Raw genomic sequence first — 17,334 nt, forward strand, 5'->3', positions numbered from 1 at the left:
GAAAGAGCCAAGTGGCTGCAGGTTTTCATTCCAACCAAGCAGGAGCACACAAGTCCACTCATCTAATCACCTGAGCTGTCTTCACTCAGTTTATTATTCGTATCAGGTGTGCTCTTGCTTGGTTGGAACAAAAACCTGCAGCCACTTGGCCCTTTCCTGTATCAGTTTGACACCTCTGCCTTACATCATTTAGTTTTGAAGTGACCAAAAACGAAGTAATTTTGTATGTATCCATCATTTTGGGGTAGTTTCAGATCTGAATCCAGTATCATGTTTAAATCTCAGTTCACACTAACTGTAAGTGTTCAGCTGTCAGGTTAGACATTAACGGTAGTCACTGAGAGCACCTGGTGTGGTTACATAAATATAGTAACTAATGAATTCACACTTTTCTTCTGCCAGAATTAATCGGGTGTCTTATTTACAGCAACCGTATTGCTTTTAGCTATTATAATAATTAGTTTAGCTTTTTTTTACCGAACATGTGCGAGTAACACAACAAAGTTAACTGAAAAACAAACAAATCCAATGAGAATAATCAAAACAACAATAGCAATAATCAAAACAAAAGCTATAATGTGAGCGCAATGTGTCAGAAAAGGAGTAGGATGAAGCATGTTTATTTAAACCTACACCTTCTCCACTATTCAATTGTTTTCCCCAAAACATAAATATTTACATAATACATATTTACAAAAAAATAGAAAATGAATAGATTAAATAAACAAATACATAAATAATTTATTATAATTATGCATATTCCTAATAGAAGTGGGCAGAACGTGATCGTTTTTCTCAGGTAATTGAGTCAAACGCTCCCTTCTATGTGAACGCGCACAGAGCCTGAAGGGGAAAGCCTGGGTAACCAAGAAAGTTGTTAAACCACCTTCGTGATACTATTTATCTGAGATTGCAGTCATTAGGCTCAGTGAAGTGAAATAACGAGAAGATATACTGGGTATGTTGAACTTGCTTCGTAGTACAGGGCTCTGGTTTACCATTTTGCTGGTTGCAGAGCTCGGCTGTGACACCATTGGCAGCAAAATAAACTTTTTAAATCTTTTAAATCACGTGTCATTTATTGGAAAACGCCCAAATGGGGACAGGTATATACATAAGGTAGTTTGTTTATGAGAAGAAAAATAAAAGACAAGAAGAAGGCACATTCACATCAAATATGATGCATTTTATTGTAGTATAAAACAGAAGCCAGCCGAACTCAGATGTAAAATCTGACTTGTCTTGTGGATTTTTAAGTCACAATTCATTTTGAAACCTTTTTCCTGATATTTCACAAGAATGTGGACTCTAACCTGTGTGGGTTTTCACGTGATTTTTTAATATATTGTTGCATCTGAAAGATGTCCCACAAATTTTACAAGTAAACGGCTTCTCACCTGTGTGGGTTCTCATATGAATTTTACGTGTTGAACTGAAAGCAAATCTTTTCTCGCAAATATTGCAAGCGTATGGCTTCTCACCTGTGTGAGTCCTCATGTGGATTCTCAAATTACCACGCTGGTTGAAAACCAATCCACAAACTTCACATGCAAACGGCTTTTCACCTGTGTGGATTCTCATATGTGTTTTACATGTGGAACGGTCAGCAAATCTTTTCTTGCAAGTATTACAAGCGTATGGCTTCTCCCCTGTGTGGATTCTCATATGGAGCACCAAGTTAGAATGTTGTCTGAAATCTTTCCCACAAGTTTTACAAGAATATGGCTTCTCACCTGTGTGGATTGTTGAGTGTTGTTTCAATCTACTATTGCATCTGAAACCCCACCCACAAATTTTACATGTAAATGGTTTTTCGACTGTGTGGATTCTCATATGGCTCACCAAACTAGTAGACTGTACATGTTTTCCACTAATTTTACAAGTAAATGGCCTATTATCTTTGTGGATGTTTCTCTGGTGTCTCTGCAAATTTCCCTTATGATTAAAATCTTTTCCACATGTGTCACATTTGAAAGACTTTTTACCTTGGTCAGTATTACAGTTATTCTCTGGCAGGTTCGGGCTGCTTACATTGTTAATGTGACTTCTGGTTCTGTAGTGTCTTTTCTGTTGTTTTGGCTCTGCTTGATCACCAGAGAGGAGCGGGTGGTCACTGGTTGCATATGATACCACAGAGCTTATAACTGGTATGATGACTGCAGACTCTGTCTCTGCTGCAGTGTCATCAGGATTCAAGTACACAGTCTGATCTCCACTGTGGTCACTTTCCTCAAAAGTAGGAGTCTCCTGCTTCACTACAAGCTGCTCTCCCTCCTGACTGGTAATGAGTTCCTTCAATTCCTCTTTAACCTGTGGAGGCTCTGGGTCCTCTTGGTCCAGACTGGAGTTCCTCTCCTGAATACAGAGCTGCTGGTCAGCAGGAACCTCCTCCTCCTCCTCCTCCTCCTCACAGACACGTTGCTGTGGGAGCTCTTGAGGGACAGAGAACAAAAGGAATATGAAACTTCTGTGATGAAACATTAACACATGCAAACATGCAAGCACATTAGAACCTTTATCAAATAATTGTTAAATAGTATATACCTATTCGGTGTAACTTTATTTCGGGTTTCCAAACGATATCCAACACTCTGCGCTGACGGTCGATCTCTTTCTCGTACTCGACGATAGTTTTTTCAAAAACACCGAATATTTCTTCAGCAGCAGCAGCTAGTCGCTCGTTAACAAACCCCCTGAAAACATGAACGGAAGACATTTTTGCTTGATCAACCATTTTTTTTTTTTTTTAATTTGCGCTATGACTACAATGTTGTCTTCCCGCTGATTATAACGTGCAGACAACTAACGCTACTCAACTTGTATAAATTGTCATCAGCCAACTGGCTGATGATACGACCTTGTTCTTAAAAAATAGCTCTCAGATACCTTTAGCCATTGATTTGATAAATACTTTCTCTATTGCCTCTGGACTTTGTTTAAACTTAAAGAAGTGTGAACTGCTTGCTCTTAAATCATGTAATACCTCTTCCATATGTAATATACCTATAAAAGACACTATCACTTACTTAGGTATTGTCATTACTAAAGATAAGGAAGCCAGATGCGACTTAAACTTTCACTCTATTATTGACAAAACTGAAAAGAAATTAAATCAATGGCTGCAGAGAGATTTGTCATTGAAAGGCAGAATATTACTAACCAAAGCTGAAGGTCTTTCCCGTCTTACATATGCTGCTTTATCTCTTGATGTTAATAAAAAGATCTCAAAAAACATTGATAAGATGTTATTTAACTTTGTATGGCGAAACAAAACCCATTATATTAGAAAATCAGTAATAATGAATACATATGATAAGGGCGGTCTTAATTTTTTAGACTTTCACACTCTGAATAATACATTCAAAATTAACTGGCTTAAACAATTCATTAAGAACCCCTCTTCAATCTGGAACTTCATACCAAACTTTATTTTCTCTAAATTAGGAGGCCTTAATTTCCTCTTATTTTGTAATTACAATATTGAAAAAATCCCCCTGAAATTATCCAACTTTCACAAACAGATGCTTCTTTCCTGGTCATTAATCTACAAACATAACTTTTCCCCGCATAGATACTATATATGGAACAATAAAGACATTATATATAGAAACAAATCCTTATTTTACCCCTATTGGTTTACTCACAATATACTCCTAGTTCATCAGTTATTTAACTCAAATGGTACCTTACATATCAGGAATTTGTCATAAAATATAGAATCCCAATTCCTATTAATGAATATAATATTGTTATCAATGCTATCCCTCTAGGTGTAATTATGTTATTTAGATGCACTTTAACACAAAATCCGACTGTTTTGCCCCTTGATCCATCCAAACATGAAATTGGCCAAATTTGTTTCTCTTCTACACGCAAAAATAACCGAAAAATACGTTCACTGTTTCAGAAAGAAGTTGTATCAACCCCCTACATCATTGCTTATTGGAATAATTTTATTGATAACCTTAATTGGGAGAAGATTTGGAATTTGCCAGCAAAATATATAGTCAACAATAAGATCAAAGAAATTTCTTTTAAAATAATTCACAGAATCTACCCCACTAAAATTTTTCTTCAACGTTTTAAAAAAGATTTAGATTTGAATTGCTTTTTTTGTGAATGACACCCTGAAAGTATTTTTCATTTATTTTGGTCTTGCCCTTTTTCGTCTAAGTTCTGGAAAGATATTTGTAACTTCCTTTTTTTTTCAATTGAACCTAATTTGTCCCTTTGTTTTGAAAATATACTGTTTGGTTTCACTGACTTCCCATACACAAAAAAAAATCAATATTACATTATAAATCTAATTATACTATTGGCAAAATATCACATACATAAATCTCGATACACAAAAAAAAATCCCCTCTTTTCTATATTTATAAGTGAAACCAAGCAGTATATTAATTCTATTAAAGACTCTACTAATTTGAAAGCTGCTAAAACTCTGAATATTTGTAATTTTTATAATATTTTTGTATGGCAACCTTTTTATGATTTATTGAAACCCCCTGGCGACGTTCTGATGTATTTTTTTGTATTACACCCCACCCAACTGCCTTAATAAAGTTTATTAAAAAAAAAAAAAAAAAATACTCAACTTGTATTGATTACTTCCGTTGAACGTCACACTGTTAATGTTCCGACAGTAGAAATTCGCTAACTTTCCGTTCCGCTTTTCAACTGAAGGCAGTTTATTTAAACTTTGTATGTTTAACACCAATAGTAAGGATATAAATCCCATATAAATCTACTTCGATACATTCTTTAAGATTTCGGGTTTCTAAGTGTCCAATTCGGTCAAAATACTCAGACTGATCTAGAAACTGTCAGGAAACAAGACTAAACAAAAAAAATATATCAATGGTAAAGACCAAAGTATCAAATTTCCTTATCTTAAGGAATGTAACGAAGTAGATTTATATCCTTACTATTGATGTTAAACATACAAAGTTGAAATAAACTGCCTTCAGTTGAAAAGCGGAACGGAAAGTTCGCGCATTTCTACTGTCGGAACATTAACAGTGTGACGTCCAACGGAAGTAATCAATACAAGTTGAGTAGCGTTAATTGTTTGCACGTTTTAAGCAGCGGGAATACAACATTTTAGTCGTAGCGCAATTTTTTTTTTTTTAAATTGGGTGATCAAGCAAAAATGTCTTCCGTTCATGTTTTAAGGGGGTTTGTTAACGAGCGACTAGCCGCTGCTGCTGAAGAAATATTCTGTGTTTTTGAAAAAACTATCGTCGAGTACGAGAAAGAGATCGACCGTCAGCGCAGACTGTTGGATATCGTTTGGAAACCCGAAATAAAGTTACACCGAATAGGTATATACTATTTAACAATTATTTGATAAAGGAGCTAATTTGCTTGCATGTCTGCATGTATTAATGTTTCATCACAGTAGTTTCCCATTCCCATTGTTCTCTGTCCCTCAAGAGCTCCCACAGCAACGTGTCTGTGAGGAGGAGGAGGAGGAGGAGGTTCCTGCTGACCAGCAGCTCTGTATTCAGGAGAGGAACTCCAGTCTGGACCAAGAGGACCCAGAGCCTCCACAGGTTAAAGAGAAACCAGAGCCTCCACAAGTTAAAGAGGAATCGGAGGAACTCAGCACCAGTCAGGAGGGAGAGCAGCTTGTAGTGAAGCAGGAGACTCCTACTTTTGAGGGAAGTGACCACAGTGAAGATCAGACTGTGTACTTGAATCCTGATGACACTGCAGCAGAGACAGAGTCTGCAGTCACCATACCAGTTATAAGCTCTGTGGTATCATATGCAACCAGTGACCACCAGCTCCTCTCTGGTGATCAAGCAGAGCCAAAACAACAGAAAAGACACTACAGAACCAGAAGTCACATTAACAATGTAAGCAGCCCTAACCTGTCAGAGGATAACTGTAACACTGACAAAGGTAAAAAGTCTTTCACATGTGACACATGTGGAAAAGATTTTAATTTTAAGGGAAATTTGCAGAGACACCAGAGAAACATCCACAAAGATAATAGGCCATTTACTTGTAAAATTAGTGGAAAACATGTACAGTCTACTAGTTTGGTGAGCCATATGAGAATCCACACAGGTGAAAAACCATTTACATGTAAAATTTGTGGGTGGGGTTTCAGATGCAATAGTAGATTGAAACAACACTCGACAATCCACACAGGTGAGAAGCCATATTCTTGTAAAACTTGTGGTAAAGATTTCAGAAAACAATCTAACTTGGTGCTCCATATGAGAATCCACACAGGGGAGAAGCCATACGCTTGCAATACTTGCGAGAAAAGATTTGCTGACCGTTCATCATGTAAAACACATATGAGAATCCACACAGGTGAAAAGCCATACGCTTGCAATACTTGCGGGAAAAGATTTGCTGACAATTCAGCACGCCGTATGCATATGAGAATCCACACAGGTGAGAAGCCATATTCTTGTAAAACATGTGGAAGAGATTTCCGTTGTCATTATATCTTAGCAGACCATATGAGAACCCACACAGGTGAGAAGCCATATTCTTGTAAAACTTGTGGTAAAGACTTCAGACAACATTATGGCTTGGTGCTCCATATGAGAACCCACACAGGTGAGAAGCCATATTCTTGTAAAACTTGTGGGAAAGATTTCAGACAACATTCTAACTTGGTGCTCCATATGAGAACTCACACAGGGGAGAAGCCATACGCTTGCAATACTTGCGAGAAAAGATTTGCTGACCGTTCCACATGTAAAACACATATGAGAATCCACACAGGTGAAAAGCCGTTTGCATGTGAAGTTTGTGGATTGGTTTTCAGCCAGAGTGGTCATTTGAAAATCCACATGAGGACTCACACAGGTGCGAAGCCATATGCTTGCAATACTTGCGAGAAAAGATTTGCTGACGCTTCAACATGTAAAAGGCATAAGAGAATCCACAGGTGAGAAGCCGTTTACTTGTAAAATTTGTGGGACATCTTTCAGATGCAACAATATATTAAAAAATCATGTAAAAACCCATACGGGTTAGAATCCACATTCTTGTTAAATATCAGGAAAAAGGTTTCAAAATTAATTGTGACTTAAAATTCCACAAGACAATCCAAAACAGTTGAGAAGCGGTAGACTTGTAAAACAAGGGACAGCTTTAAGACAAACTGGTGAATTGATCATCCGCATGACAACCTAACACGGGTGAAAGATTTTGGACGCAATAGCTTTTTGGCCACATGAGAAAAGGTCACACTGGTGAGAAGCTCTTCAAAAGATAGAAACCACTGAGCTGATACTCCAGTACAAATGTGTTAGTAGATGTAATGAAATGCACCTTTGCAGCAGCTACATCTCTGTCACTGAATGTGAAATATTTTCCACACAGATGAGATGTCGACATCAAAAGTTAAAGTTCCCCTTGATATGACTAGATTAAAAATAATGATGTGAACCTGATTGTTGTTGGTTTTGCCAAATGTCCATTTACAAAATATGTCTGAATCGCTTTACAGTTTAAGATGGATTTTAAAATCTTGTGACAGTTCTATATGAAGCCTCCGAAACATTTTTACAAAAAGTCAGATTTTACATCTGAGATCTGCTGGCTTCTGTTTTATACTACAATAAAATGCATCATATTTGATGTGAATGTGCCTTCTTCTTGTCTTTTATTTTTCTTCTTATAAACAAACTACCTTATGTATACCTGTCCCCATTTGGGCGTTTTCCAATAAATGACACGTGATTAAAAGGTTTAAAAAGTTTATTTTGCTGTCAATGGTGTCACAGCCGAGCTCTGCAACCAACGGTAAGTAACGGTAGTCACTGAGAGCACCTGGTGTGGTTACATAAATATAGTAACTAATGAATTCACACTTTCCTTCTGCCAGAATTAATCGGGTGTCTTATTTACAGCAACCATGTTGCTTTTAGCTGTAAAAATTAGTTTAGCTTTCTTTTCCGAAAATGTGCGAGTAACACAACAGAGCAAACTGAAAAAGAAACAAATCCAATGAGAATAATCAAAACAACAATAGCAATAATCAAAACAAAAGCTATAATGTGAACGCAACATGTCAGAAAAGGAGTAGGATGAAGCATGTTTATTTAAACTACACCTTCTCCACTATTCAATTATTGTTTTTCCCCAAAACATGAATATTAACATAATACATATTTACAAAAAATAGAAAATAAATAGATTAAATAAACAAATGCATAAATCATTTATTATAATTATGCATATTCCTAATAGAAGTGGGCAGAACGTGATCGTTTTTCTCCGGTAATTGAGTCAAACGCTCCCTTCTATGTGAATGCGCACAGAGCCTGAAGGGGAAAGCCTGGGTAACTAAGAAAGTTGTTAAACCACCTTCGTGATACCATTTATCTGAGATTGCAGTCATTAGGCTCAGTGAAGTGAAATAACAAAAAGATATACTGGGTATGTTGAACTTGCTTCGTAGTACAGGGCTCTGGTTTACCATTTTGCTGGTTGCAGAGCTCGGCTGTGACACCATTGGCAGCAAAACAAACTTTTTTTAACCTTTTAATCACGTGTCATTTTTTGGAAAATGCCCAAATGGGGACAGGTATACATAAGGTAGTTTGTTTATGAGAAGAAAAATAAAAGACAAGAAGAAGGCACATTCACATCAAATATGATGCATTTTATTGTAGTATAAAACAGAAGCCAGCCGATCTCAGATGTAAAATCTGACTTTTTGTAAATATGTTTTGGAGGGTTCATATAGAACTGTCACAAGATTTTAAGTCCATCTTAAACTGTAAAGCGATTCAGACATATTTTGTAAATGGACATTTGGCAAAACCAACAACAATCAGGTTCACATCATTATTTTTAATCTAGTCATATCAAGGGGAACTTTAACTTGCGATGTCGACATCTCATCTGTGTGGAAAATATTTTACATTCAGTGACAGAGATGTAGCTGCTGCAAAGGTGCATTTCATTACATCTACTAACATTTGTACTGGAGTATCAGCTCAGTGGTTTCTATCTTTTGAAGAGCTTCTCACCAGTGTGACCTTTTCTCATGTGGCCAAAAAGAAAGCTGTCCCTCATTTTACAAGTCGACCGCTTCTCAACTGTTTTGGATTGTCTTGTGGATTTTTAAGTCACAATTCATTTTGAAACCTTTTTCCTGATATTTCACAAGAATGTGGACTCTAACCTGTGTGGGTTTTCACGTGATTTTTTAATATATTGTTGCGTGTGAAAGATGTCCCACAAATTTTACAAGTAAACGGCTTCTCACCTGTGTGGGTTCTCATATGCATTTTACGTGTTGAACTGTCAGCAAATCTTTTCTCGCAAGTATTGCAAGCGTACGGCTTCTCACCTGTGTGGATTCTCATATGCATTTTACGTGTTGAACTGTCAGCAAATCTTTTCTCGCAAATATTGCGGCGTACGGCTTCTCACCTGTGTGGGTTCTCATATGCTTTTTACATGTTGAACCGTCAGCAAATCTTTTCTCACAAATATTGCAAGCGTATGGCTTCTCACCTGTGTGAGTCCTCATGTGGATTCTCAAATTACCACGCTGGTTGAAAACCAATCCACAAACTTCACATGCAAACGGCTTTTCACCTGTGTGGATTCTCATATGTGTTTTACATGTGGAACCGTCAGCAAATCTTTTCTCGCAAGTATTACAAGCGTATGGCTTCTCCCCTGTGTGGATTCTCATATGGAGCACCAAGTTAGAATGTTGTCTGAAATCTTTCCCACAAGTTTTACAAGAATATGGCTTCTCACCTGTGTGGATTGTCGAGTGTCGTTTCAATCTACTATTGAGTCTGAAACCCCACCCACAAATTTTACATGTAAATGGTTTTTCGACTGTGTGGATTCTCATATGGCTCACCAAACTAGTAGACTGTACATGTTTTCCACTAATTTTACAAGTAAATTGCCTATTATCTTTGTGGATGTTTCTCTGGTGTCTCTGCAAATTTCCCTTATGATTAAAATATTTTCCACGTGTGCCACATTTGAAAGACTTTTTACCTTGGTCAGTATTACAGTTATTCTCTGGCAGGTTCGGGCAGCTTACATTGTTAATGTGACTTCTGGTTCTGTAGTGTCTTTTCTGTTGTTTTGGCTCTGCTTGATCACCAGAGAGGAGCTGGTGGTCACTGGTTGCATATGATACCACAGAGCTTATAACTGGTATGATGACTGCAGACTCTGTCTCTGCTGCAGTGTCATCAGGATTCAAGTACACAGTCTGATCTTCACTGTGGTCACTTTCCTCAAAAGTAGGAGTCTCCTGCTTCACTTCAAGCTGCTCTCCCTCCTGACTGGTAATGAGTTCCTTCGATTCCTCTTTAACTTGTAGAGGCTCTGGTTTCTCTTTAACTTGTGGAGGCTCTGGGTCCTCTTGGTCCAGACTGGAGTTCCTCTCCTGAATACAGAGCTGCTGGTCAGCAGGAACCTCCTCCTCCTCCTCCTCCTCCTCTCCACAGACACGTTGCTGTGGGAGCTCTTGAGGGACAGAGAACAAAGGGAATATGAAACTACTGTGATGAAACATTAACACATGCAAGCACATTAGCACCTTTATCAAATAATTGTTAAATAGTATATACCTATTCGGTGTAACTTTATTTCGGGTTTCCAAACGATATCCAACAGTCTGCGCTGACGGTCGATCTCTTTCTCGTACTCGACGATAGTTTTTTCAAAAACACAGAATATTTCTTCAGCAGCAGCAGCTAGTCGCTCGTTAACAAACCCCCTTAAAACATGAACGGAAGACATTTTTGCTTGATCAACCATATAAAAAAAAAATTGCGCTACGACTACAATGTTGTCTTCCCGCTGCTTAAAACGTGCAAACAACTAACGCTACTCAACTTGTATTGATTACTTCCGTTGAACGTCACACTGTTAATGTTCCGACAGTAGAAATTCGCTAACTTTCCGTTCCGCTTTTCAACTGAAGGCAGTTTATTTAAACTTTGTATGTTTAACACCAATAGTAAGGATATAAATCCCATATAAATCTACTTCGATACATTCCTTAAGATTTCGGGTTTCTAAGTGTCCAATTCGGTCAAAATACTCAGACTGATCTAGAAACTGTCAGGAAACAAGACTAAACAAAAAAATATATATCAATGGTAAAGACCAAAGTATCAAATTTCGTTATCTTAAGGAATGTAACGAAGTAGATTTATATCCTTACTATTGATGTTAAACATACAAAGTTTAAATAAACTGCCTTCAGTTGAAAAGCGGAACGGAAAGTTCGCGCATTTCTACTGTCGGAACATTAACAGTGTGACGTCCAACGGAAGTAAACAATACAAGTTGAGTAGCGTTAATTGTTTGTAAGTTTTAAGCAGCGGGAATACAACATTTTAGTCGTAGCGCAAATTTTTTTTTTTTAAATTGGGTGATCAAGCAAAAATGTCTTCCGTTCATGTTTTAAGGGGGTTTGTTAACGAGCGACTAGCTGCTGCTGCTGAAGAAATATTCTGTGTTTTTGAAAAAACTATCGTCGAGTACGAGAAAGAGATCGACCGTCAGCGCAGACTGTTGGATATCGTTTGGAAACCCGAAATAAAGTTACACCGAATAGGTATATACTATTTAACAATTATTTGATAAAGGTTCTAATGTGCTTGAATGTCTGCATGTGTTAATGTTTCATCACAGTAGTTTCCCATTCCCATTGTTCTCTGTCCTTCAAGAGCTCCCACAGCAACGTGTCTGTGAGGAGGAGGAGGAGGAGGAGGAGGTTCCTGCTGACCAGATGCTCTGTATTCAGGAGAGGAACTCCAGTCTGGACCAAGAGGACACAGAGCCTCCACAAGTTAAAGAGAAACCAGAGCCTCCACAAGTTAAAGAGGAATCGGAGCAGCTTGAAGTGAAGCGGGAGACTCCTACTTTTGAGGGAAGTGACCACAGTGAAGATCAGACTGTGTACTTAAATCCTGATGACACTTTAAATGCAGCAGAGACAGAGTCTGCAGTCATCATACCAGTTATAAGCTCTGTGGTATCATATGCAACCAGTGACCACCAGCTCCTCTCTGGTGATCGAGCAGAGCCAAAACAACAGAAAAGACACTACAGAACCAGAAGTCACATTAACAATGTAAGCAGCCCTAACCTGTCAGAGGATAACTGTAACACTGACAAAGGTAAAAAGTCTTTCACATGTGACACATGTGGAAAAGATTTTAATTTTAAGGGAAATTTGCAGAGACATCAGAGAAACATCCACAAAGATAATAGGCCATTTACTTGTAAAATTAGTGGAAAACATGTACAGTCTACTAGTTTGGTGAGCCATATGAGAATCCACACAGGTGAAAAACCATTTACATGTAAAATTTGTGGGTGGGGTTTCAGATGCAATAGTAGATTGAAACAACACTCGACAATCCACACAGGTGAGAAGCCATATTCTTGTAAAACTTGTGGTAAAGATTTCAGAAAACGATCTAACTTGGTGCTCCATATGAGAATCCACACAGGGGAGAAGCCATACGCTTGCAATACTTGCGAGAAAAGATTTGCTGACCGTTCAACATGTAAAACACATATGAGAATCCACACAGGTGAAAAGCCATACGCTTGCAATACTTGCGGGAAAAGATTTGCTGACAATTCAGCACGCCGTATGCATATGAGAATCCACACAGGTGAGAAGCCATATTCTTGTAAAACATGTGGAAGAGATTTCCGTTGTCATTATATCTTAGCAGACCATATGAGAACCCACACAGGTGAGAAGCCATATTCTTGTAAAACTTGTGGTAAAGACTTCAGACAACATTATGGCTTGGTGCTCCATATGAGAACCCACACAGGTGAGAAGCCATATTCTTGTAAAACTTGTGGTAAAGATTTCAGACAACATTCTAACTTGGTGCTCCATATGAGAATCCACACAGGGGAGAAGCCATACGCTTGCAATACTTGCAAGAAAAGATTTGCTGACCGTTCCACATGTAAAACACATATGAGAATCCACACAGGTGAAAAGCCGTTTGCATGTGAAGTTTGTGCATTGGTTTTCAGCCAGAGTGGTCATTTGAAAATCCACATGAGGACTCACACAGGTGCGAAGCCATATGCTTGCAATACTTGCGAGAAAAGATTTGCTGACGCTTCAACATGTAAAAGGCATAAGAGAATCCACAGGTGAGAAGCCGTTTACTTGTAAAATTTGTGGGACATCTTTCAGATGCAACAATATATTAAAAAAATCATGTAAAAACCCACACGGGTTAGAATCCACATTCTTGTTAAATATCAGGAAAAAGGTTTCAAAATTAATTGTGACTTAAAATTCCACAAGACAATCCAAAACAGTTGAGAAGCGGTCGACTTGTAAAACAAGGGACAGCTTTCTTTTTGGCCACATGAGAAAAGGTCACACTGGTGAGAAGCTCTTCAAAAGATAGAAACCACTGAGCTGATACTCCAGTACAAATGTGTTAGTAGATGTAATGAAATGCACCTTTGCAGCAGCTACATCTGTCACTGAATGTGAAATATTTTCCACACAGATGAGATGTCGACATCAAAAGTTAAAGTTCCCCTTGATATGACTAGATTAAAAATAATGATGTGAACCTGATTGTTGTTGGTTTTGCCAAATGTCCATTTACAAAATATGTCTGAATCACTTTACAGTTTAAGATGGACTTAAAATCTTGTGACAGTTCTATATGAAGCCTCCGAAACATTTTTACAAAAAGTCAGATTTTACATCTGAGATCTGCTGGCTTCTGTTTTATACTACAATAAAATGCATCATATTTGATGAGAATGTGCCTTCTTCTTGTCTTTTATTTTTCTTCTTATAAACAAACTACCTTATGTATAAACCTGTCCCCATTTGGGCGTTTTCCAATAAATGACACGTGATTAAAAGGTTTAAAAAGTTTATTTTGCTGTCAATGGTGTCACAGCCGAGCTCTGCAACCAACGGTAAGTAACGGTAGTCACTGAGAGCACCTGGTGTGGTTACATAAATATAGTAACTAATGAATTCACACTTTCCTTCTGCCAGAATTAATCGGGTGTCTTATTTACAGCAACCATGTTGCTTTTAGCTGTAAAAATTAGTTTAGCTTTCTTTTCTGAAAATGTGCGAGTAACACAACAGAGCAAACTGAAAAAGAAACAAATCCAATGAGAATAATAGCAATACATAATAAGCAAAACAATAGCAATAATCAAAACAAAAGCTATAATGTGAACGCAACATGTCAGAAAAGGAGTAGGATGAAGCATATTCTTATTTAAACCTACCCCTTCTCCACTATTCAATTATTGTTTTTCCCCAAAACATGAATATTAACATAATACATATTTACAAAAAATAGAAAATAAATAGATTAAATAAACAAATGCATAAATCATTTATTATAATTATGCATATTCCTAATAGAAGTGGGCAGAACGTGATCGTTTTTCTCAGGTAATTGAGTCAAACGCTCCCTTCTATGTGAACGCGCACAGAGCCTGAAGGGGAAAGCCTGGGTAACTAAGAAAGTTGTTAAACCACCTTCGTGATATCATTTATCTGAGATTGCAGTCATTAGGCTCAGTGAAGTGAAATAACAAGAAAAGATATACTGGGTATGTTGAACTTGCTTCGTAGTACAGGGCTCTGGTTTCTCATTTTGCTGGTTGCAGAGCTCGGCTGTGACACCATTGGCAGCAAAACAAACTTTTTTTGAACCTTTTAATCACGTGTCATTTTTTGGAAAATGCCCAAATGGGGACAGGTATATACATAAGGTAGTTTGTTTATAAGAAGAAAAATAAAAGACCAGAAGAAGGCACATTCACATCAAATATGATGCATTTTATTGTAGTATAAAACAGAAGCCAGCAGATCTCAGATGTAAAATCTGACTTTTTGTAAAAATGTTTTGGAGGCTTCATATAGAACTGTCACAAGATTTTAAGTCCATCTTAAACTGTAAAGTGATTCAGACATATTTTGTAAATGGACATTTGGCAAAACCAACAACAATCAGGTTCACATCATTATTTTTAATCTAGTCATATCAAGGGGAACTTTAACTTGTGATGTCGACATCTCATCTGTGTGGAAAATATTTCACATTCAGTGACAGAGATGTAGCTGCTGCAAAGGTGCATTTCATTACAACTACTAACACATTTGTACTGGAGTATCAGCTCAGTGGTTTCTATCTTTTGAAGAGCTTCTCACCAGTGTGACCTTTTCTCATGTGGCCAAAAAGAAAGCTGTCCCTTGTTTTACAAGTCGACCGCTTCTCAACTGTTTTGGATTGTCTTGTGGATTTTTAAGTCACAATTCATTTTGAAACCTTTTTCCTGATATTTCACAAGAATGTGGACTCTAACCTGTGTGGGTTTTCACGTGATTTTTTAATATATTGTTGCGTGTGAAAGATGTCCCACAAATTTTACAAGTAAACGGCTTCTCACCTGTGTGGGTTCTCATATGCACGTTACGTGTTGAACTCTCAGCAAATCTTTTCTCGCAAGTATTGCAAGCGTACGGCTTCTCACCTGTGTGGATTCTCATATGCATTTTACGTGTTGAACTGTCAGCAAATCTTTTCTCGCAAATATTGCAAGCGTATGGCTTCTCACCTGTGTGGATTCTCATATGCATTTTACGTGTTGAACTGTCAGCAAATCTTTTCTCGCAAATATTGCAAGCGTACGGCTTCTCACCTATGTGGGTTCTCATATGCTTTTTACATGTTGAACCGTCAGCAAATCTTTTCTCACAAATATTGCAAGCGTATGGCTTCTCACCTGTGTGAGTTCTCATGTGGATTCTCAAATGACCACGCTGGTTGAAAACCAATCCACAAACTTCACATGCAAACGGCTTTTCACCTGTGTGGAGTCTCATATGTGTTTTACATGATGAACCGTCAGCAAATCTTTTCTCGCAAGTATTACAAGCGTATGGCTTCTCCCCTGTGTGGATTCTCATATGGAGCACCAAGTTAGAATGTTGTCTGAAATCTTTCCCACAAGTTTTACAAGAATATGGCTTCTCACCTGTGTGGATTGTCGAGTGTCGTTTCAATCTACTATTGAGTCTGAAACCCCACCCACAAATTTTACATGTAAATGGTTTTTCGACTGTGTGGATTCTCATATGGCTCACCAAACTAGTAGACTGTACATGTTTTCCACTAATTTTACAAGTAAATTGCCTATTATCTTTGTGGATGTTTCTCTGGTGTCTCTGCAAATTTCCCTTATGATTAAAATATTTTCCACGTGTGCCACATTTGAAAGACTTTTTACCTTGGTCAGTATTACAGTTATTCTCTGGTAGGTTCGGGCTGCTTACATTGTTAATGTGACTTCTGGTTCTGTAGTGTCTTTTCTGTTGTTTTGGCTCTGCTTGATCACCAGAGAGGAGCTGGTGGTCACTGGTTGCATATGATACCACAGAGCTTATAACCGGTATGATGACTGCAGACTCTGTCTCTGCTGCAGTGTCATCAGGATTCAAGTACACAGTCTGATCTTCACTGTGGTCACTTTCCTCAAAAGTAGGAGTCTCCTGCTTCACTTCAAGCTGCTCTCCCTCCTGACTGGTAATGAGTTCCTTCGATTCCTCTTTAACTTGTGGAGGCCCTGGGTCCTCTTGGTACAGACTGGAGTTCCTCTCCTGAATACAGAGCTGCTGGTCAGCAGGAACCTCCTCCTCCTCCTCCTCCTCTTCACAGACACGTTGCTGTGGGAGCTCTTGAGGGACAAAGAACAATGGGAATATGAAACTACTGTGATCAAACATTAACACATGCAAGCACATTTGCACCTTTATCAAATAATTGTTAAATAGTATATATCTATTCGGTGTAACTTTATTTCGGGTTTCCGAACGATATCCAACACTCTGCGCTGACGGTCGATCTCTTTCTCGTACTCGACGATAGTTTTTTCAAAAACACCGAATATTTCTTCAGCAGCAGCAGCTAGTCGCTCGTTAACAAACCCCCTTAAAACATGAACGGAAGACATTTTTGCTTGATCAACCATTTAAAAAAAAAAATTGCGCTACGACTAAAATGTTGTCTTCCCGCTGCTTAAAACGTGCAAACAACTAACGCTACTCAACTTGTATTGATTACTTCCGTTGAACGTCACACTGTTAATGTTCCGACAGTAGAAATTCGCTAACTTTCCGTTCCGCTTTTCAACTGAAGGCAGTTTATCTAAACTTTGTATGTTTAACACCAATAGTAAGGATATAAATCCCATATAAATCTACTTCGATACATTCCTTAAGATTTCGGGTTTCTAAGTGTCCCATTCGGTCAAAATACTCAGACTGATCTAGAAACTGTCAGGAAACAAGAC

At 37.9% G+C, this 17,334-nt stretch overlaps 4 protein-coding genes and 1 pseudogene across 5 annotated transcripts; 2 read left to right on the plus strand and 3 right to left on the minus strand.

The window, feature by feature from the left end:
- Positions 1 to 792: 792 nt before the first annotated feature.
- On the minus strand, positions 793 to 2,930 carry LOC131974482 (zinc finger protein OZF-like). The gene is made up of 2 exons (XM_059336803.1): positions 2,545 to 2,930; positions 793 to 2,432 (listed from the first exon to the last, which is right to left on the minus strand). The coding sequence occupies exons 1-2, from the start codon at positions 2,732 to 2,734 to the stop codon at positions 1,309 to 1,311; spliced, it is 1,314 nt and encodes a 437-aa protein (XP_059192786.1). The 5' UTR covers positions 2,735 to 2,930; the 3' UTR covers positions 793 to 1,308.
- A 1,776-nt stretch (positions 2,931 to 4,706) lies between these two features.
- LOC131974401 (zinc finger protein 883-like) lies at positions 4,707 to 7,097 on the plus strand (annotated as a pseudogene).
- Positions 7,098 to 8,099: 1,002 nt separating this feature from the next.
- LOC131974479 (zinc finger protein OZF-like) lies at positions 8,100 to 10,823 on the minus strand. Its single transcript, XM_059336800.1, has 3 exons — positions 10,581 to 10,823; positions 9,412 to 10,476; positions 8,100 to 9,328 (listed from the first exon to the last, which is right to left on the minus strand). The coding sequence occupies exons 1-3, from the start codon at positions 10,768 to 10,770 to the stop codon at positions 9,156 to 9,158; spliced, it is 1,428 nt and encodes a 475-aa protein (XP_059192783.1). The 5' UTR covers positions 10,771 to 10,823; the 3' UTR covers positions 8,100 to 9,155.
- A 495-nt stretch (positions 10,824 to 11,318) lies between these two features.
- Positions 11,319 to 13,781, plus strand: LOC131974474 (zinc finger protein OZF-like). Of its 2 annotated transcripts, XM_059336794.1 has the most exons (3): positions 11,319 to 11,575; positions 11,688 to 12,392; positions 12,561 to 13,781. In XM_059336794.1, exons 1-3 carry the CDS (start codon positions 11,404 to 11,406, stop codon positions 13,148 to 13,150), a joined length of 1,467 nt encoding a protein of 488 aa, XP_059192777.1. In that variant the 5' UTR covers positions 11,319 to 11,403; the 3' UTR covers positions 13,151 to 13,781. The 2 variants fall into 2 exon arrangements, with proteins under 2 accessions (XP_059192777.1, XP_059192776.1); XM_059336793.1 differs by having other exon boundaries at positions 11,688 to 13,781.
- Positions 13,782 to 14,796: 1,015 nt separating this feature from the next.
- LOC131974493 (zinc finger protein 239-like) lies at positions 14,797 to 16,592 on the minus strand. The gene has a single exon (XM_059336814.1). It carries the CDS (start codon positions 16,118 to 16,120, stop codon positions 15,344 to 15,346), a length of 777 nt encoding a protein of 258 aa, XP_059192797.1. The 5' UTR covers positions 16,121 to 16,592; the 3' UTR covers positions 14,797 to 15,343.
- Positions 16,593 to 17,334: the final 742 nt, after the last annotated feature.

This window comes from Centropristis striata, chromosome 7, assembly GCF_030273125.1.
Source record: "Centropristis striata isolate RG_2023a ecotype Rhode Island chromosome 7, C.striata_1.0, whole genome shotgun sequence".
Classification (NCBI taxonomy): domain Eukaryota; kingdom Metazoa; phylum Chordata; class Actinopteri; order Perciformes; family Serranidae; genus Centropristis; species Centropristis striata.